The sequence below is a fragment of the Amaranthus tricolor genome, chromosome 7 (genome assembly GCF_026212465.1).
Source record: "Amaranthus tricolor cultivar Red isolate AtriRed21 chromosome 7, ASM2621246v1, whole genome shotgun sequence".
NCBI lineage: Eukaryota > Viridiplantae > Streptophyta > Magnoliopsida > Caryophyllales > Amaranthaceae > Amaranthus > Amaranthus tricolor.
The window spans coordinates 6486506-6508774 of record NC_080053.1 but is presented as its reverse complement, the minus strand read 5'-3'; the positions used below and the strand labels follow the sequence as shown (position 1 = coordinate 6508774).

Genomic DNA, 22269 nt, shown 5'->3' with positions numbered 1-22269 from the left:
GACTTATTTTAAGTTAATAATATACAAATATGCCTAATACTGCACTAATAGCAACTATGTAACAACCATTTTACTATTGGGATAGTCTGCATAGCAAACGAAACGCATTTTGTAGCCATCTGGATGCTATATTTTTCTATAGTAATAAAGAAGTTGTTGACAGTCTGTTTGAAAGTTAGAAATTCAATAAGTGTTTGACAAATTGAAAGAAAAAACTATATTTGAATGTTGGTCAATTTTACACATATTCTAAAATTAGTTATCTAAACTTTGTCATTTTCAAATTTTTACTTTAATTGGAACCGCTATGTCTAATATCTAGCATTCATTCATCGAAGTAATCAATAGACAAAGCTGTCATTGAACGTCTCAAGTATTTCCTCTTCCTTTATTCATCATGTCAAAGGAGGTGGTTGTCATACGGCGGGAAAAGCGAAGAGAATGGCTGGGATACAGTAGGGGTGGTTTACATGGCGAGGAATGTTAAAGCATTTTATTTTTATTTTTTTGTTTTCTTTTAAAATTTTATACTTTTTTTCTTTTTTTATTTTTTGAAAAATTGTTGAGAATAATTTCTACTTTATACGTTTTCCTGTGAATAATCTCCACTTTTGATTATTCATGAAAAATCCGAACTTTTCACCTTAGTTGCTCACCCTACCGAAATTGTGACCGGCTACGGCAGGTAGAAAAGTTGAGTTTAATGTCTTCACCAAAATAACATTTTTCAACATTCAACTTCATGGCAATTTGAATTACATCCCAATTCATTTCACCCCAAAATTTTAAGATTTTCATCCTAAAACCCCCAATTTGCATTTCTCCAATTCTGGAGTTTATCATTTCACCTCCAAATTCAAAGAAGAAAGGTTTAATTTGGTTGTTTTTGTTGTTTTTTTTCATAAAAATGGTAAGCTGCTATCCTCATGGAGGTTTCAGTATTAGTATTTGCGAATTTCTGTTTAATTTTCGAATGTAATCCCCAAAATTTTTGAATTTATGTTGTTCTTCATTATAATTAAGAAATGTTGTTGTTCTTTAGCCTTGTGTATGCTTCTGTTCTTCATCATTATTTTCAAATTTGAATTCATCATTTGAAAATGAGAATTCATTTTTGCAAAAAGAGACAAAAAAAAAAACAAAGTAAATGGATGAACTGAATTTTCTCTCTCCTAAATTTGGGGTTAACAATGAAGAAATAAAGTAAGGAGGAAGAAGATGGCAGAAATAAGAAGGAAGAGAACATGTTAGAAACGAGTCTATCACCTGCTGTAGTCGGTTTCATTTTCGAAGGGGGTTTTGTGAGCAAATAAGATGAAAAGTTTAGATTATTCATAAATAATCAAAAGCAGGGGTTATTAACAGAAAAACGTAAAAAGTAAGAATTATTCTCAGCAATTTTTCTTTTTTTTTTTCAAATTAACGTTATTACCGTAGAAAATACTCTAAAATGAGGATTACTTATGTTTTTTTTTTCTTCTTTACGGTGAGACGAACTTTTTTTAACTGCCGAAGCACATAGGCTTAATCCATAATACAACACAAATAAGCTTGCTAACCATACGTTTACTATTGTCGTCAAGATATGACATCAAAAGACAAGGCTAACTGTAGCTTGGAGTACATTTATGATAGTATATACATAATCATAGCTCTAACTATCCATTTAGGTTTTGATTGAAATGGTCATTTAGATATGAAAAAAAGTAATAATTTTTTTTTTTTTTTTCCTATTCTTAAATTATAGGTAGAATAAGCAGATACAGTTTAAACGTATATGAACATTCCTACAAAAACAGCTCGTGATGTCAAGAACAATTATCTTCTCTGGAAGTTAAAGGTCTTGATCGAATAGGCATAAACCACTGCAAATAGAACATTAAAACCCAGGATTACACTAACAACAGGTCCCAAGAAGTCCCGCCGATAACCAAAATAGCTACTCAAAAATTCCCTCACAGTTGGATTTCCATCAACATCCTGGAGTCTATCTGCATTACCATCGTAATCACCAAATTGTGAGACTAGCAATCCGTACAAGCTCCAAGCTATAGGGCATGACCAGTAGTACCATCTCCACCACACTGGAATTTTCTGTTAGAATGTCATACAACGAAATGTCAGATTCTTCTAAGAGTTCAAAGTTTAATTGCGTAGAAGTCAGTAAATAGCGTATTTATACGTATTTATGTACACATATATGGGAATAAACTTACGGGTCTAGGAATAAGGAATCCTGCGAAAAGGTTCCAAACACCATAGAAGGCCGCAGATATGATCGCAGACACGCTTGGGTTGGGGGTTAGACCAACACACATCATGCCATAGTATGTGAAGTAGAGCAATGTGAAGTACATAAAGAAGAGGTACCAAAAGAACTTGGCCACTGTCCACTCGAATCCCATCATAGCGTATACTGTAACCCCATAAAACATTGTTTGGAAGAAATTGTAAGGAAGCTCAATGATTACCTGCATTGTAATAATCAATTATATTTCATGAAAACAAAAAGGATAATAATGATTAAAGTAGTTAATCATCCTAGTTTGGACTAATCTCCAATACTATTAAGAAGTTTGAGCAGAGGTATTCAAAATAGACTCGATGACCCAATATTTATCCGACCTCGTTACTGAACCCGACTTAAACTAATGTCAAAATGAATTTAAAATTATATAAAAAATCAATGTGAACTCAAAACCCGATTTTAAACCGACCAAAACATGTGATCTGAAATTGACCCGACGACCCGAATAACACCTCTAAGTTTGAGTGTATACTTGTGCAAATGCATAAGGCAAAGCCGAATACATTCCTGCTGCTCTTTCTCTGTAAAACACTGTCCTTTCCACAAACACAACTGGCTGAACTCCTGACGAGTTCTGAATGCCAAGGAAGATAACTGCGGAGAATATTGAACCCATTGCATTGAACAAATTTTGTTGGGTATTTCTGCAATGTCGAAGAAATTAACAATTTAGGAATTAGGTGTGCTACAACTTTCTTCTTGTTGTAGTTATGAATGCATAACATAATCAGTTTTAAATACCTCCCTTTTCCGATCTTCCAGAAAACAGACCCAAACACAACCCCAACAAGGGCTGCAAAGAGGAGTCTCATTGCGGTGTACATGGTGTTACGCCAATACGAATAATGGAGTTTCCATAGGCAAGCTCTGAATTGGACCAGAGAAGATTGTGAATATTGAGTACGGAAGTACAAGTCCTTTGATCCTGGAGCTGGAACACTATGTTCTGTTATCAATGCTTTTGTTCTCCTGCAGTATATAACCGACATTTTAACCAAATGATAAATATAACAAGTAACAACACAATACAACATGTTCTTTACTTTATTTTTGAAGTTGATTACCTGTAGAGATCCGAAGACTTGTAAATTTGAGCAAAGTCGACTTCAAGTGCGTTTTCCTGAGCTGATGATGTTACCTCCAACATCCAAGTTGCTGGATTATAGGCGTCTTTGATCTTTTGTACGCCATTTATTGCCTTTATTTAACGAAAAAAAAAACTTTACTCAGAATCAAGAGAAGATCTAACTTGTACATACTATGTTCTTAATTTTCTCACCTCAAAGTATATGATAAGTTGAGAACCATGGCGGCCTATAGGACCAGAAAAGATCTGTTCTCCACCTCGCTTTAGTAGTAGCAACTGCAAAAAAAGGAAAAAGTTAATCTTTTTCATTTTCATAAATAAAAGTACAATTATTTAAATCACCTCATCAAATGCATCAAAAATATCAATGCTAGGCTGGTGGATAGTGCAAACTACAGTTCGCCCTGTATTAACTGTGTTTCTGACAGTCCTCATCACAATTGCAGCAGCTCTAGCATCAAGCCCAGATGTTGGTTCATCCATGAAGATTATAGAAGGATTGGCAACAAGTTCAACTGCAATTGTTAGTCTCTTGCGCTGCTCGGTTGACAGGCCGTTTACTCCTGGAAGTCCTACGAGTGCATGCCTTAACATGTCCAATTCCACTAGTTCCATCACCTCTTCCACAAACATCTGCATTTGGAATTTTATTCTTCATTTGATTTAACCTTAAATGAAACTTTCCAATGTAAATACTTAAGGTGCTAATAAGTAAGAAAAGATAACCTTTCTTGTTTCTTCGGACACATCAGAGGATAACCGAAGCCATGCTGAAAACATCAGGGATTCTTCAACGGTGACATGAGGAGAGTGGATATCAGCCTGCTCACAATATCCTGAAACTCGGGCAAAAGTTTCTTGATTCTTTGGGTAGCCTGATATTCTGATATCTCCATCAATGTATCCCTCGGTTTTCCTACCAGCTAACACATCCATAAGGGTGGTTTTTCCAGCACCACTAACACCCATAAGTGCTGTCAACACTCCAGGCCTAAAAGTACCACTCACACCCTTCAGTAGCTCTAGTTTGTCATCAGTAACACCCTGTGCTTTCATTTCCTGAAAGAAAAAAAGAGGGAATGTGTATTTGTTCACATTTTACACTATATACATGATAGAAAAAGTACGCAATTGACATTTGAAAATATTATGTCAGTAAGACAGAAAGATTACGGTAGGCATGTCTACTGAGTATCTGATTTCGTCAAAGGTAACACAAAGTGGTTCAAAAGGCAAAACCATTCCTCTTATTGAGTTTTCGTTAACTTCTTGAATATCAACACTCCTTTCTGCAAAGAAAAATAACTTGAAACTTAACATAGGTTCATGAATATATCATAGAAAATTAACTTAATAGATCTATAATTTCAATTCATTAAGGCTATTGACTAACGAGAACTAAATGATCTGCTTTTGCTTTTGCTGGTGACCATCTCATAAACTTCACCAGTTAAATTGGCTTGTTTTTCTTCCAATTCCTCTTCAGACAACACAGCCTGAGGTTTACCGAGTGCTGCAATCAAACAATAATGCATTATCAGATAAAAACTATATCAAATGTATTTGTGTTGCAGAAATGCATGAAAAATATTGAGGCTTATAGATTGTAGAAAAGCAAGAACTTACGATTCAAATATGTCATAGTCCACGTATAGAATCCATTCAACAAGAAAACATATCCTACTAAAGCTCCAAGTCCAATCCAATACCAATGTGCATGTGTGAACAACCCACGAGACTCCAAAACAGCTACTCCTAAATTTGAGTTGTTCCAACTATGCCCGAGGAATTCATTAACCGAGAGAGCATTCTGCCCATATTGCAATGGTGAGATCCAGTAGCCCCACAACCACCATTTTCTTATGGTTTCTGAGAGAAAAAGAGAATAATATAATCTTTAGTTTCATTTGTAAGATCTAGGCTTTATTCCTTTTTACTTGGTAATTTATTATTGTATGAAAACTATTAATCTGTCAATTGAACGAAGGTGGCTTAGTCGTTGAAGTTAAAAGAACAAAAGAAAGGAAATGACAGAGAACATACTTCGAGACATGATGAATCCACCCAACAAAATTAGCATAACGATAGCACCCGTGCCAAATGTGTTGGCCACAACCATATTTCTTCCAAGTCCCGCATTGCATTTGAATAGCGCTGAAGCCATTTGGTGAAGGCTTAAGAGCACAAGATAATGCTTGAAGAATCTTCCCACATTAGAGTCATAGCCAATGACATAGTAAGTTATTCCTGCCCAAAGGGCTGTTTCTATAATAGATATAGGTACTTTAAGAATCCATGCAGGTATGCAATAAGCCCAAGCAGGATAGAATCGCAAATCTCTCTGCTTATAGAAGACTGGAAGCTTTGCTATTGCTAATGCAAGCTCAGCAAACCCATTGAAAAGGATTTGAGTTTGAGCAAAGAAGATTGCACCCATGTAAACCATTCCATCTTGTACATTTCTCTTATGCATATAGGACCTCAAAAACAATGTTGAAGTCACAAGTGCAGTCAGAATGAGCTGCAGACAGAAGGAAAAAATAATTAAGCTCAAGCTACGAAATTTTTTGAATTGCATTATGTTTGAATAAGGGGAAAATAAAGGGATTGTATTTCCCTTATTTGGATACCGATAGAGGATGGAAGACTAATAAATGGAGAAACTCATTAACATTTCAAATAAAACAATGAGAAGGAAGAAATAAAGATTTGGAAAGAAAACACACCCATCTCTCCTTCCCTTCCCTTCCCTTCCCTTCCCTTCCCTTCTTATTCATTAATGAGAAGGAAGAAATACTATGTTACTCAGACTCGAATATTAAAGCAAAATACTATTTCATATCAAGTGTTAGAATTGTTTCTATTGTAATAATTGGAAAGTTTTCATGCTTTTAGTTCAATATTAAGTTCTTGTCCAAATGTGCATATCCATATCGGAGGATAAAAAATGCAACACAGTACTTCCAAGTAAAATGTAGACTTTGAGGAATTTGGGATAAACATGTCTTATAAAATGTGTGAAATGAAGATACTCACTTGAAATGCCTTAAAAACATAGACAAATTTGTTTCTCTTCATCAATAATGCTTCTCTAGACATACAAGCTTTAAACAATTCTATTTTACCAAGTCCATATGTCTCTGTTGTTAAAGCGGCTGGGTGGCTTTTTGATTTATCAAAAGGAAGGGAAAGCTCGTTAACGATTTTTCTGCCAACATGAAATGACAGAAAAGATTCTGCAAACTCTTTAACAGCAACAAATCTATAAGGCTTGTCCTGAGCAAACCAATACTGCCCCTGATCTTTCCTTGAAGTAACCTGTCAAGAAAATAAACATCAAAAACCCATAAAAAAGAAGTTTTAAACATTGAGCTTAAGTTGATGTATTTAAAACTATATAGAAAAAAGGTTTTACTTCTTGTAAAAAGTCAGCAGCTCCCTTTCTCTCCGGACACCTGAAGCCCATGTATTCAAAGAACTCAAGCACATGTTCTCGAGGGCCTTGATACACAATTTGTCCATCAGCAAGAAGTACTATATCATCAAAGAGGTCATATGTCTCGGGAGCAGGCTGGAGTAGAGATATTAGAGCAGTTCCTTTTAGGATATGAATAGATTGCCTGATTGAGTTGACAATCTGAAATGTTGTAGAACTATCTAAACCTGTTGATATTTCATCCATAAAAAGTGCTTTTGCTGGGCCAACTAGCATTTCTCCTACATGATGATGAAAACCAAATTATGCAATCTAATTGCTTTGATACAAAATGTATAAAGATCAAATTTTTTTATTGATAGGATACCAGTGGTAAGTCGTTTTCTTTGACCTCCAGAAATACCCCTTATCATTTCATTGCCAACCATTGTATCAGCACAATTTTCAAGTCCCAAAATCTGTATAAAATATACATAATCCAATTGCTCAAACTTTTGATGTTCTTACTCTCTAAGTAAACTATCACTATATCAAATTAAATTTGCGAGCAAATATTACCTTGAGAATGTATTCAGTAAGTATACTGGCCTCCTGCCCCTCCATTGCCGCTGCCTAATGATCAAAACAAACCAAGTTATGTAATTCAACTCTGAAGAACCATGTCTTTCAGCACATAGTAAAAAGAATCTATATTTTGTGATTGCCAAGATTTTCCAATATGATTTTCAGCACTAGATATTGAACTTTTTCAAGGCATAATTCAATTATTCGAAACTTATCACCTCTTACTTAACATAATTTTATTTGCGATTTGAATTTGGATTATAAAGAACTCTAGTTTAAAGCAATGTGAACATATTTCCTGAAGCTTAATGTTATTAAACTTCATACCTTCATATATACATCAATATCAGCATCAGGCTTAATTTTGGCAGCTTTCTCTCGTCTTGCCAATTCAACCAACATATCTAAATATGACAACTAGAAGATTAGCAACAAATTATATTCATAAAATTTGTTTCCAGGTCATCATTGTATTGTATGGATCAATGTGTGTATCAGTTAATAGTTTATAAACTGACCATAGTTTGTTCCAACCCCTTGAACTCTTGCTGAAAAAGCTAATGTTTCTCTAACCGTCATCTCTCCAGTGTGAACGTCATGTTGACTGATATATGCTGCGCTCCTTTGCGGAACAAACTCATTCATTGTATGTCCATTGTAGGTCACACTTCCTGAAAACTACAAGTTTGCCATTGCACGATTTCAATCTTAAATATGCTCTAATTGTGTTTGAGTAAAAATTATAAAAAGTGGATATTAATAAGATTTGCATTAAAACGAATTAAACAAGATCCCACTTGACAATGTTTTAACTTATTAAGACCAAAACACATTAGAGTAATTGATGAATAGTATTCAGAACCCAAATGGGACAATCACAATGATAGGAGGGATTATTATTTTATAGCAAACAAAATGAGGCCACGAATGATATATGCCTTGGGTGTATGGTAAAAGAGGGCAAAAGGAAACATAAAGTAATAAGCTCCTAGAAGGAAACATAAACTGCTTGAATATAGAACTTAAATAGAAGTATGACTCTAACCTTAAGATCTTTGGCAAGTTTACCAGCCAATGCCAGAAGCAATGTAGTCTTTCCAGAGCCAGGAGGACCTAGAAGTAATGTCAATCTGTAATAAAGCTTCTAATATAAGACCATTACATTGTCCCGATGTCATTCACGATCCATCTATTGTTGGTATCAAGTCGTGGAAAGATTTAATAAAAAATTAATAAAATTATGTTACTGTGTAAGACACATGTATAATTTTCATAAGCTTACCTTCCAGGCTTGATGCTTCCACTCACATCATGAAGGATTGTGAATGGTTTTCTCCTATTCGGAAGAACATGGAGGAGATTCAAGAAACCCTGAAACAAATTTCCAATGAGAAAAAAGTACACATTCATCATGACATCAACTTTTCAAAGAAGTAACAAATTACCTCTATTGTATTGGTGAAGAAATTCAATACAGAAGGTAAACCTCTGCTTCCCACTAAAACTTCAGCTTCAACATTCACATGCTCATATCTTACCTCAATTGTTGGGATTTCAATTCCAACTCTGATAACACAAAAAAAATTTTGATCAGCTACACTTCAAAACCTTGTCAAAAATTTTGAAATTAACAATGTTTGCCACCTTATGAAGGTACGGACCGCTAGGATATAGCTCACTCCGGTACAACTCGACACGATGTTTAGTATTCTTTTGCTCCATTCATTTTACATCATTTCTAGCTTATTAAAACTCTCAGACTTTTTTTTCCTAAATAATGATTAAATGAAAAGTTTAGTTTCGGTATAACTCGATATGGTGTTTAGTATTCCTGTGCTCCACTCATTTTACATTATTCCTTATTAAAATTCTAACGACAAAATTGATGGAATAGTAGTGATTATATCAAAAGTTTATTTCATGTTAAGAAAAGCATGGACATCTTGGAATGGACAAGTTGAGTATGGGCATGTTCATATCATTGGACAAAGCATGCTACCCAGCATAGGCCCACCACCACATCATGATTGGCCAATCTGTAACCTCAATTTTCAACTTACATTTAATTATCACAAAGAACTTTGCTTTATGAATTGTTACTCCTAAATAAAAGGCGATCATATCCCAAATTTTCTCCTAAATAAAAGATCACTCACAATGAACAGATTGCTGTAACAATAGATCAAATATTACTACCTCTTATTCACTATTATTATTTTATTTGATTTTGACACATTTGCAATACGCTAATGCAATCTTAAATATATCTATTTTTACTTGAGTATAAATCACTCCATAAAAGTAGATATTAATATAATTTACATTAAGACAAATCAAACAAAATCCTACTATACCATGTTTTAAATTATAGATTAAGAACAAAGCACATATTAAAATTGATGGATGAATAGTGTTCAAACAGTGGCAGATCTAAAGTTCAGAGTCCCAGGGGCACCAACTAATGGATGAAATTTCGATAGAGTTTTATTTGTAAAATTAACAACTTTTATACCCTTGCTAGAATTTTAAATACGACATACCATAAAAGGAAATGGAATAAAATAAATCAACTGACCTAATTAAAAAAATGAGATAAAATAAATAAATAAGACAAAATTACTAAAATGAAAAAGTATTTATTATCGAAAGACTTCAGTATTAAATTTTACACTTTTACTCTTACCAATAGAAAAATCTACTTTAAATTAGAAAAAAAAACGCCTAGCACGTGATCCCGTGGGCTTCAACGTAGCTCCGACCGAGTATAAAATAATAATAAAAATATAAAATGAAAACAATACTCCTCTTTCACGTTGAGAAAGATATATTTCATTTAATTAATAAACATTTTCACCTACCAAAGCAAACTTTTTTTAAAGATACCGAAGCAATTTTAAATTATACTCCCTCCTATTCAGTTTATGTGTCCCATTTTCTTTTATGGTCAAGTCATCTTAATTGTCTCATTTTTATTTTTGGTATGGGTTTTTTACTTTTATGCCCTTAGTAGCTTTATCTTATTTTTAATTATACCCTCCATTACCCATACTAATTTCCCCCTTATATTAAAAACCCATAATACCACTCTCTTTCCTACCCTTAAGGTCCCACTTTTAACTCTCCTTAAAATTCGTGAAAAGTTAAATGAGACTCTTAAGGTGAATAGGTGGGAATAGATTAGACGCTCTAAATAAATATGAATGGGCATGCATCATGCATGGCAATAATGAATACCGAAGAATAATGTCATGTCAATGCAGATTTTCATTGTCTAAAAACCAATAATAATAAAATCTCATCATTGCAACTAATAGATTTTTTCCTTTGAAGTTTTTTTTCCTTCTCTTAACACCCAATTGGCCATTAAGTTAGGAAACGTACATGCAAACTCAAAATACTAAATCAAGCCAAAAGAAAGAAAAGATGAACATAAGAGTAGTATAAATCACAAAATTTACCATTTTACTTAATTTTGGTTCTATAAGTATGAATTACAAAGTTTATTTTTTCTAAAAAAATACACAAAACCTTTAGTATATAATTCAATTGATTATCACAAAATACTCTTAAGAATGGAAATGAAAGTCCTTATAAACTTAACAAATATTGTGCAAGTATGGATATGAAAGTTAATTTTCTAAGTGTTGAAACCTTGATCATATACTCTTTTCATTCTTTTTTATTTCATTTACTTTTTTTTATAGTTTTCAAAGCAAATTTTAATTATTAGTATCTCTAAATATGTATAATAAAAAATTATAAAAAATACATAATAAAAATATAGATTAAGATGAATTGTATATTTTATCTTCTAAATATGTTTTAAAAATCAGGTGGAATTTTTCAAACAGGAAAAACATTAGAGAACGGAGAAAGTGATATGGTTGATTACCACCAAAACCTCTAAGCATGGGTGAAAACCATATCCCTGTCTTAAGACAATCAATAAACATTAAATCTAAAATTTTTAGTTTTCTATAGACTATCATAGAATACACAGCTCAGAGTAAGTTCAATCATATGAATCATATATTATTGAATTCGATATTAATACATTTTCTAATCAAATAAATCTAAAAATAATTTAAGTTTTGTGTCACTTTCCTCAGTTAAATTCTGACCGTAAACGTCATTGAAAAACATATCTAAATCATGAAACAAGAAAAGATTGAAATGGTGAGGTACCTATCAATACGTTCTCTGAGTCTAAGCAAGAAGTTTTCATGATCTTGTTGAGCAATCTTAACAAGTCTTTCTAGAAGTTGTTTCTTTTCATGTAAACCAAGCTTATCAACATCAATTTCTCTAACAGGACCTGAAATATCACTCAATATTCCTTTCCTAACGCGATCATATGTTGGTAATTTCTCAAGTGCAGCCCATTTCAGTGATTCTTCATCATCTTCTTCATCTCGAAACGACGAAAAGACTTCTCTTCCACTATCTCTCCATACTGATGAACGACCACTTCCTACTCTACACAATTCTGCTTCACTACTATTGGGTTCCATTCCTTAATTTTAAAGGAATGGAAACCTAAATCTACAAAATACGCACTGTTAATGATAAAAGGAAACAAAGATTCGGAGACTTTCGTTTCTTTTTACGCCAATCTGATCTAAACCCAGAAAGAAATGTTCGATACCCAAAAAAAATTCTTGGTGAACCCAAAAAAAGTTGCCTTCTTTGAAGGCCAAAGCAAGAAATTGTATGATTTATGCAAAGGGTGTTGGTTTTAAGGAGTTTGTTGAGCTTTTATAGGATATACTCCTAATAAAAGATCAAACAGTAAAATCTTTTGAGCAAAAGAATTAGTATATTTGTATTTGAGCTTTGAGAAAAATGGAAATTGATGTGGCGCACTTCTATTATAGTATCTTATATCTCTCAATTTGCACCTTTTTCTATTTTAGCTTGTTTTATTTATTTTACACTTTTTCTTTTTTTTATAATAACTCCACTTTCATTTTTTAAATCTCATTCACAAACTTATTTTTTCTCTACATCTTAACTACTCACTTCAATCATTCAATTTGTTTTTGTCTTATTCTCCGATCAAATTTCACTAAATCAGCCGGTCTCCAGAGAAACTATCTCTGAGAGATGCTTTTTAGGCCCATCCCATTAAACGTTAATGTCCACTTACTGTATCCTTAATATCTACTTACATTATCCTTAATGTCTACTAACAGTATACTTAATGCCCACCAAAAAAGTATTTAAAATGCCTACTTACAATATTCTTAATCCCAACCCGGAAACTTAGCCTACTAGTCTACCATATCCTTAATGTCTACTTATAATATACTTAATGTCTACTTACAATTTACTTAATGCCCACCGACTAAGAACTTAAATATTTACAATTTTCAAAATGCCTAGTTATAATTTTCTTAATGCCTACTAAGATACTTACTTTATATTTTTTTAGGAGGTCAGTTCAATTAAAGATGATTTTTTAAAGAGACCGCCTCCCACAAAAATTTGTATCACTAAATTTCAGTTAAAAATTTTAAGTGCATTCTCATAAGGACGGATGGAGTAAATGGGAACTATGGAATTCTCCTATTGTCACTGAGATATGAATATGAAATTGTTTTTTTTGGGAAAAAACGGAATATGAAATTTTAATTTGGGAGTAATTTAATAGAAGTAGGAGTATAAATGAAAGGACAAAAATACCCTTTTAAGGTAACATAAAGGAAGAATATTTGGATTTAGGATTATGTTTGGCTAACCATTTAAGTTGGTAAAAAGTGGGGTTGTTTCTATACTTGATTTGAAGCTCCTCTTCTACACATAGAACATGGGTAGCAAAATGGCAACATCTTACTCCGTACGAAACAGTTAGCCCCGAGCCCCCAATTACAAATTAGATGAAAAGCAATTGAATAAAAGTATTAAAAATGTATATTTTATAGAAAATCGGAAGAAGAATATGGATGAGCAAAAAAGGCATGTTACGTGAATTGAAGTGAAAAAAAAAATGTGAATCATTGTCAAAAATAAATTTGGGGTAAGTTGTACAGAATGGACTAAAAAGAAAATCAAAATAAGAGCAATTCCATGGGATGGAGAAAATATGTTTATATCTAACTTTCTACGTCCTATCATACTTGCTCCATTTCACTTTTAATGCAATCCAACGCCCTTAGGATAGATATATATCATGAAATATACGATTGTATGATACAAACAAGATCATATTTGACTATTTACAAATTAAGTTTGAATGATAAATATTGTTAATGACCTAATAAAACAAGTATTTCATAACCAACACTGTATTTGGTACAAAGAATTATTAGAGTTGGTGCGACTTGAGTGCACCATGTAGGGAGCTTGATGATGCATATAAGCGTATGGGATCATACGTGTGTATGGAGTGGTTTGTATGAAAGCATGATTTGATGTCATACTGTGCTCAAAAAGGCACAAAGCACAGCTTCATGTGCTCGGACAAGACAGCAATCAAAGACAAGTTAGTGAGTTTAAGGCTGCATACTCAGGCCACAGTCGCCAGCTTCTGTTTTTAGTTGCTTTTAATTTTGTGGCTACTGATATTCCTATTTGTTGTGCACAACTATTATTTGTAGTATAAATAGAGAAGCTCGTAACATAAACCTAAGAACATTCTAACCCTAAGACAAAACACATAGCCTTTTCTTTCTCTTTTGTTCTTTTCTACTGCAATCTCTCCATTATAAGAGTTTTTGAAAAATTCTATTGGTGTTCTCTATAATATAATCTAGCTAACCACCATCCACGTAACCCATATTGGGTGAATCTTGTAATTTATTGTGTCTTTGTTTATTGCTTTATTTCTTATTAATTTTCATCCTAGTTCATTGTTGTAAGTTATTTCACAATCTATTAGAACATCCCAACCGTTGTTCTTGGGTGATGTAGGGATAAAGTCTCAATCTTTACACCCTAGAGTGCTTGTTGTTTTAATAATAAATAGATAAATTAGCCTTTATTTATTTATTATATATTACACCTTGGTTTTTGTTTATTGTTACTTCTTATCATTTTTCAAGTGTAAAATTTCATTTGTTTGATGTAAAATTTGGCATTAAACATTAAGTAATATCTTTAAAATGGTTAAACATAAGGAAAAACTTTTTTAATATAAAAATTGACATGTAACATGTAACAGTATTCAGTACCTATAAAGTTTTGAAAAGGTTAAATGCAACAAAATCGTAAGTAGGTTCGCAATTACATCTTAAAAGCATGATTTTGACCTTTTAAGAGCTTTTAAGTCACTAACTTATAAAAACTAGATTAAAATTGATTTTTTTATGTAAAACTTGGTAGACAACACTGATTAGTACCTGTAATAGTTTGAAAATGGTTAAACTTGAAAATTCTTGAGTTGATTTGACAGCATGTCATAAAAGCTCTTTTTAAAACTATTTACGGTCCTTAGATCAAATTTAATTTATTTGATGTAAAATTTAATAAGCAACACTAATTAGTATATATTTTAATTTATAATTGTTAAGCTTATGAAAAAAGCTTGAGTAGGTTTGAAATTACGTTAGAATAACTTATTATTGACCTTTTCAGAGGTTGTAAGCCACTAACATGCGAAAAGGTAGATGAAACTTGATTTGGCATATTGAATTTAATCAATTTATGAGAAGATACCAATATGATCCTAATAATGTGTCAAAGAACTGACATTATGAGAACTATTTCACATACTCTACATCTTCAAATGATTAAATTTTTCTATGATTCAAATCCAAAGGACTTTCCTTAAAATATTATCATTTGTTAATTATGTCTAATGAAATGGAAGCCTTAAAGAGGTTCAAAAATGAAAAACAAAATGAGAATTATCAAACAAAAGCAATGGAATGGACACAATGTGTTTTATGAGGTATCTTAGATACCTCCCCCTCAAATGTAGTTTATTATATTGAATTCAACAATAATAAGTATAATAAACCTCCCTTATTTTGAGAATAATCTCTCAAGATCACAAATACTAAAGCAAAGTAAGAAAACTCTCAAGTTTCTAACAATGCAATAGTCCTCTCAACAATATGTGTGTTTATGGTGGTCTTTGTTCTATGAATGATACTCCCTTTTATAGTGGAAGCTGAGTATCATTCTTAGAACCTCTTAATTACTCACCATAAAGCACTTTTAACACCCCAATGAACTATGACAATAAACATTACAATAAACAATAGAGTAATGCACCACATTATTGCATAACACTACAAATTCTTACCAAAAACAGGATTCAATGTAGTCTGCTCGACTCGATTGAGCCACTACCTCGCTCGGTCAAGCGAGCTTCTAGTGAAGCTACTGACTTATTCTGCACCATTCGCTCGACCCACTCACTCCCGCTCAACCGGTGAAGCAGCCCACGTTTGGTCGAGCGACCATCAGACTTCCTTGCCACTTGTTGCCTCTACTAGTGGAAAAAACGTATTTGCTGCTTATCATTTGATGCGATTTTTGTATATTCGTAGCAATAATTAGGAAAAAGAATTAGAAAAAAAAAACAATTAATTGCTGCGGTTTTATGGTGTGACCGCAGCAAATACTCAGTAGCACACTCAAATGCTGCGGTTGGTTGTGTGCCCGCAGCAAATAACATACTTAAATGCTTCGGTTGATTGTGTGTCCACAGCAAATAGTCCATGAAGAATGTTAACTGTTGCGGTTCTAGGCTATGACCGCAACAATTAAGTGTATTAAAATGGCGCCTTTTAAATTTAATGTTTATATTTTCATGAGAAACCCTTCGGTTTCATTATACCACACGCACAAACGAACACATACACTAGTACAGCGGTTTTCCTTCTCCTTCGTTTTAGTCCAGACTTCAAACTTCAATATTGTTCTTGTTCATTATCAAACTTCAAACTTTCAATTTTCATAAACTTCGAACACATATAGTACAACGGTTTTCTTCTACTGTTCTTGTTCATCATCATTCTTCAAAATTGTACCGTTTAAAACCAAAGGCATTTTTGGTCTTGTTCATCTTCAAAAATCACGAATTAAGGTAATATTTCTCTTTTTAATTTCAATACATACGAAAAACCTTTAAAATGTGGTTTGTTAAATTACTGCATACGAATTATAGGGTATTATTATATTTCTCTTTTTAATGTGGTTTGCAAGTTCAATACATACGAAAATTAGTGCTAATTTTTTTTTCTTTGTAGATTATTACTTAACCCACGAAATCAAGGTAATTTCTATTTGTTTTGTAAATTTGCAAGTTTATATTTTTATTGTTTCACTTGTAATTTAGTAATTTAGTTAAAAATGTGGTTTGTTAATTAATTATTTGCATATTTAGTAATTATTTGTGAATGTGGTTTGTGTGGTTTGTTAATTATTTGCATATTTTGTAAGAAATGTGGTTTGTTGTTATACTTGTCTTTAATTATTAGAATTAGAATACTTATATTTCTAATGTTAAATGATTTAATTTTATTATTTATATTTTGAATGTTATATTTCTAAGGTTATACAATGTTAATTATTAAAAGTATATATTTTTAGGGTTAAATATGTTTGTTATAAATAAGTATATATGTTTAAAAGTTGTGTAGAAATTTTGTTTTAAATTAATTAATCACACTAATTAGGATGACAAAAGATCGTTCTTGGATGTATGGAAGCATTGAATCGACGGAATATATTGATGACGTATTAGAATTTTGTAGTATTGCAGTTGAACATAAGTTAGGACGGGGGGAGTTGGTTTTTATTGCCCATGTGTCAGTTGTGACAATGTATCAAAAGGTAGATAGTGTTAATATCCTTAGGGAGCACATACTTCGACGTGGGTTTAGGCCTCAATATCATGTTTGGGTTTGGCATGGTGAGGAGGGAGTTTACAAAGAGAAAAGTGTTGTTGAGGACGTCAATAATGTGGCCGATGTCAATGAGGATGTAGTAGATCATGTTGATGGGTATGAGACAGATGAAGAGAATGTCGATGAGGATGTAGATCGTGTTGATGAGATGATGGAGGGAGTCGAGGATGAGTTAGGAAAACGTCCTCGTGTTTTTGACTTGTTGACAGAAGCTTCTCAAAAGCCTTTGTACCCTGGATGTACAAAGTTCACCAAACTAACAGCAGTGTTGATAATTTTCAACATTAAGTCATAGTTCAATTGGAGTGACGCTAGTTTCACAATGTTATTAAAAGCGTTAGGTGAGATGCTTCCTGAGGGAAATGAACTTCCAAAGTCGACATATTATGCCAAAAAGCTCATGTATCCTTTCGGCTTAGAGTACCAGAAGATTAATGCGTGTCCTAATGATTGTGTGTTGTATGAAAACGAGAACTTAGAAGAGTGTCCTAAGTGTGGGTTATCGCGCTACACGCGTAAAGGGGCTCGGGATTCTAAAGGGCCCTCGGCTAAGGTATTGTGGTATCTTCCAATAATACCTAGATCCAAGCGCTTGTTTTCTATAAAGAAAGATGCGTTAAATTTGAGGTCGCATGCAGATAGGGTGAAGAAAGGTCACTTGCTCACACATCCATCTGATTCTCCGGAGTGGAAGAGTATTGATAGGTTGTATAAGCGTTTTTGGCACTTTTGCGCATAAAGTAGCTCAAACTTGGTTTGTTTTGCACGAAACTTGGCACACAACACTATTTGGTATATATTATTGTGTTGAAGTGGTTAGAATTGAAAATCATAGTCGTATGCTAGAAATTACGTGTTAAGTTGCGATATTAAGGGTTTTTAAGCGTTTTTGGCACTAACATCCATTTTCTCTTAGTGCTTTCGACAACCTTCTAATTCCGTTGATTGCGGCTATTACACTCTCAAATACATGGATGATATCTTAAAATCCATGAAGGAGGTTGGAGTCAAAAACATAGATGCCGTAAGTATTTGTTACGTTCTTAAATTATTATTATTGGTAAAATCTAATGTTTATTAATCTTTTAATTTTATACTCCCTCCTATTCAGCTCAATTGTCCCATTTGTTTTTTCACACTTGCCGAGGCAACATTTTAACTCTTAATATCTCAAATTATGCTTAATTAAAAATTATAAAAAGTTGATATTAATAATCCTTGTATTGAGACGAATCAAACAAGATCCCATATGACTATGTTTTAACTTATAGATTAAGAGTAAAACACAAATTAAGAGTGATAAGTGAACAGTGCCAAAAAAAAATGGGACAATTCAGCTGAATAGGAGGTAGTATTATATTATAGGTTTTATACGACATTCCGAGGGAAACACGCCCTCTGAGAAGTGGAGAGATGCGCGAATTAAAAGACAAGATTGTCGCGTATCTTGCTAATTTTTGTCCTTGATAAATTGTAATTAGTATAGATTTTTTAGGATTTTAATGTATATTATTATATATATATGTTTGTACATAATATTATATTATATATACGATCGAGAGTTTTTTATTACAAAGAGATTATTGATGATTATTTGTGATTATCATTGGATTATTATTGGATTAATCATTGTTATTACATTGTACATTATTATTGGATTATTATTAGTATAAAACGAAAAAAGAAAAAAAATAATAACTATTTGCTGCGGTCAGCCCCCAAAACCGCACCAAATAAGTGGTGATTATTTGCTGTGGTTTTGGGGGCTGACTGCAGCAAATAATGCCCTTTTTTGCTGCGGTGTTAAACTGCAGCATTTAAAATAGGCCATTTGCTGCTATCACTATTTCTTGGGGCCAAAATCGCAGCAAATAATGGCAAAAAAAACGCAGCAAATGAAGTTTTTTCCACTAGTGCTCGATCAAGCAACCCTCATCAATCGTCCCAAACTTCAAACCATTCACATACAACACATCTTTATCGATCCTCTCTAAAGTACATGAAAAAGCATGTTCGATTATATGTTTAAAGTTAACGTCATCATTAAGATTATTGGCACTTGCTTTAACATCTAATAGGTGTTGATTTAATCTGTAAGGATAAAGGCATTGAGCCATAAAATGCAATTTTTATATTATCTTCATGTGGAAAAAAAATAACTTCTAAGACTCTAGATAGAGGAGGATTGTTAAAATATTTAAAACATGTTAAGATCCCTAAAGTATTATATCATAGTGAGACAACTAATTTTTGGTTAAAGGTCCAAAGGCTCGAACAAACAAAGAAAAGTACAAAATAAGCATTTCTTGCTTGAATGAGCACCCTAGTACATTGATCTTTGAGATAAAAGGTTCAAATGTTGCGTTAGCGCGGCGCGCTTTAATTTTTCATATTAGTTTGTCTTATTTATTTTGCACCCTAATTTGCATCACTTTTCATATTCATTTGTCTTATTCATTTGCACCCTAATATTTCTTTTTGGCAATAGTTTTATTTCTTTCTTTTAATTTTAATTAATCTCATCAACAACCTTATTATCTTTCTTTATCTAAACTACTCATTTTTATCATCCACTTGTTTTTTGTCTTATATTTTCTAACTTTATTACCCTTTTCTACTAAATTTCACCCAAAAAATTTAAGGCATTCTAATAAAAACGAAGGGAATATTCATAACGGTTATATGTGGACATTCCTTATTCACATTATGACTCCTAAAACCACACTAAAATCATGTGGGAAAACATCATAGTGAATTATAAAATATTTATCAAGAAATTACTATTGCATCTATATTGAGATGATTTAGGAAGACATTTATAATAAATAAATATATGTAAATAATTCATGTATAGATTACATGTGTGTACATCAAATTGAAACTTGTATGTATGTGTAATAGGTTTAATTATATAATTAATAACCATGATTAGGACGTATTATGGTAGACATAAAAATGCAAATATATCAATTACATAATTTGTTTGCTCCCATTATTATGGATGGAGAGAAACGAGCAAGAAGTTTATCTTCAAATAGTTTAAGAGCTTCATGATGTGGTAGTGTGACCATCACTATTCTACTTAATTTTCCTTCACTAGGATGAGATGGTAGCACCATAACTTTACCCTTTTCAACACCGGACGAAACATTGTAATACCCTATTCTTATTGGCTCATACCCTTCCATAAAAACAGCTGAGTACGGATCGACATTCTCGAGATTTGAAATGACTAAATTACCCCTATCGAGGGAAGAAATTGGGGATAAACTTTTGTAATTATTCAACCATTCAATCAAATCAATTGTTTCTTCTTTGTTTACCTTGTCAATTTCTTCTCCTATTACCTTATTTGCATGTGGAATATCATCCATTTGGACGTAGTCCCCATTACATTTGGTGTAAATCATGCAATTACCAAAGTAACCTCTATCTAACCCTAACTTGCTTCGCACGTCTAATCCAAGGGATATATCAATGAGTCCATTCGTCTCGCCTTTCACCTTGCTAATACAAGCCCAAAATAATGCCGCAAGAGCCACAAAAGGCGAACTATCGGGCCTATGATTAGTTGGGCCATTCAAGTGGGCTAAATTGATGCAAGCTTGGACCATGGAATGTGTCAATTGAAAAGCAATGGTTTCAGATTTTTGGGTCTTGGATGGACTTGGGCCTTCTAGTAGGGTTTTGTAATGGTAAATTAAATGGTTTTTGGGATAGTTGTAGGCTTTTTGAAAGCCCAAATTGTTTTTGGGTAAAGGATGGAAAAAAGGGGGTATTGAAATGCTTCCTTTAAGCAGTTTATCAGTCATGGCCTTGATTAGGTTGGTTGCACTAAATGGATCAGTTAAAATGTGCGAGCAACTTAAGCCTATGGCTAGCCCACCTTCTTCAAATTCTGTAACCTGCATTAATATCATATAAATTATCAAAAAAGACTGTTTTATAACACAAATTCTTGTGAGAGACTATTTTTTTGATAGACCATCATTAATTGATCAGCCCATTATCATCTTTTATTTTAATTAACCTTTAAAGGTTGGGTTTGAAAGACGCCTTTCAAAAAGACGGTCTTTCAGGAGACTGACTAGTTTTATAACGAGAAACCAAACATATAGGCCGACTCCATTTTCTATTGTGACTTAAAATACTAGTAGACCAACGACGAAAGAAGAAGTGAGTGTAACGGCTAGTAAGTACCTACAAAAGCCTATTAAAATGTGGCAAAAGGGTATTGTCATTAGAAAATATACAAAAATTGAATTATTTAAAAATAATTAATAGTAAAAATTATTCACAATAATTGAAAAAATATTTGTAGTTACCATAACATAAAGAGTGGGAGAATAATAAGGGATATGATGCCAATCCTCCCAATGCATGAGTTTCTTCTGTTTGTGATGATCAAGATCATGCAACCAAGTGTGAACACTACCTTTAGCTATAGCTTCAACAAATCTTAATCCAGCATCATTACACTTAATCACCCATTTGCCTTTTTCATTCCTTGACAATCTACCAGCTACAATTGGGAAATATGACATAACTTCTGCAAGTGTTATCCTCAATATATTCGTTAATTCCCCGATCGGTAAAGCTCCCTTTGGAATGTTGTAGTAGTAAACCATTTGTATGTGATGCTTTTCCATCACAAGATCAAGGCTAGATAATGCTATTTTCTTCCCTGCTTCGATTGGTTTGTTAGGTAATACTGTTCTTTTACCATAGTATGTGAATTCTTCCATCATTAATTGCTTGCATCTCATTCTTAAAACTAAAACATGGATTATATATGATCATTAATTATTATTATTATTATTATTATTATTATTATTATTATTATTATTATTATTATTTAGTCGTTTTATTATAAAAGTGTGACACGTCAGAACTTATTCACAACAAAAATTTCCCAAATAAGGAGAAAAATATACTTAATTTTTTGTAAGGCTGGTTTTAATTTATGATTTAGCTCACGTTGTTATAACTAGTGCCGTGATAGTTTGTTGGTCCTAGGCAA

At 32.7% G+C, this 22269-nt stretch overlaps 2 protein-coding genes across 3 annotated transcripts; both read right to left on the bottom strand.

The window, feature by feature from the left end:
- Positions 1-1551: 1551 nt before the first annotated feature.
- LOC130817532 (pleiotropic drug resistance protein 1-like) lies at positions 1552-12241 on the bottom strand. 2 transcript variants are annotated; one of them, XM_057683288.1, is made up of 22 exons: positions 11581-12241; positions 8841-8961; positions 8678-8766; positions 8441-8525; positions 7914-8073; positions 7723-7799; positions 7390-7443; positions 7199-7289; positions 6811-7112; positions 6432-6713; positions 5439-5916; positions 5022-5264; positions 4789-4908; positions 4569-4684; positions 4122-4454; positions 3738-4028; positions 3588-3671; positions 3373-3506; positions 3050-3277; positions 2781-2952; positions 2217-2471; positions 1552-2094 (listed from the first exon to the last, which is right to left on the bottom strand). In XM_057683288.1, exons 1-22 carry the CDS (start codon positions 11904-11906, stop codon positions 1819-1821), a joined length of 4317 nt encoding a protein of 1438 aa, XP_057539271.1. In that variant the 5' UTR covers positions 11907-12241; the 3' UTR covers positions 1552-1818. The 2 variants fall into 2 exon arrangements, with proteins under 2 accessions (XP_057539271.1, XP_057539272.1); XM_057683289.1 differs by lacking the exon at positions 11581-12241 and adding an exon at positions 9040-9104.
- Positions 12242-20124: 7883 nt separating this feature from the next.
- On the bottom strand, positions 20125-22005 carry LOC130817997 (protein ECERIFERUM 26-like). Its single transcript, XM_057684013.1, has 2 exons — positions 21575-22005; positions 20125-21154 (listed from the first exon to the last, which is right to left on the bottom strand). Exons 1-2 carry the CDS (start codon positions 21995-21997, stop codon positions 20216-20218), a joined length of 1362 nt encoding a protein of 453 aa, XP_057539996.1. The 5' UTR covers positions 21998-22005; the 3' UTR covers positions 20125-20215.
- Positions 22006-22269: the final 264 nt, after the last annotated feature.

Bases quoted from the DNA above. Each gene is read 5' to 3' on its own strand.
- LOC130817532 (XM_057683288.1), bottom strand. From the start codon at position 11,906: ATGGAACCCAATAGTAGTGAAGCAGAATTGTGTAGAGTAGGAAGTGGT. The intron at 4,029-4,121 runs GTTATCTTTTCT...TTCCAAATGCAG, and splicing joins TGTCCGAAGAAACAAGAAAG to ATGTTTGTGGAAGAGGTGAT. The intron at 3,507-3,587 runs GTGAGAAAATTA...CGTTAAATAAAG, and splicing joins AACTTATCATATACTTTGAG to GCAATAAATGGCGTACAAAA.
- LOC130817997 (XM_057684013.1), bottom strand. From the start codon at position 21,997: ATGATGGAAGAATTCACATACTATGGTAAAAGAACAGTATTACCTAAC. The intron at 21,155-21,574 runs GTAACTACAAAT...ATATTAATGCAG, and splicing joins CTCCCACTCTTTATGTTATG to GTTACAGAATTTGAAGAAGG.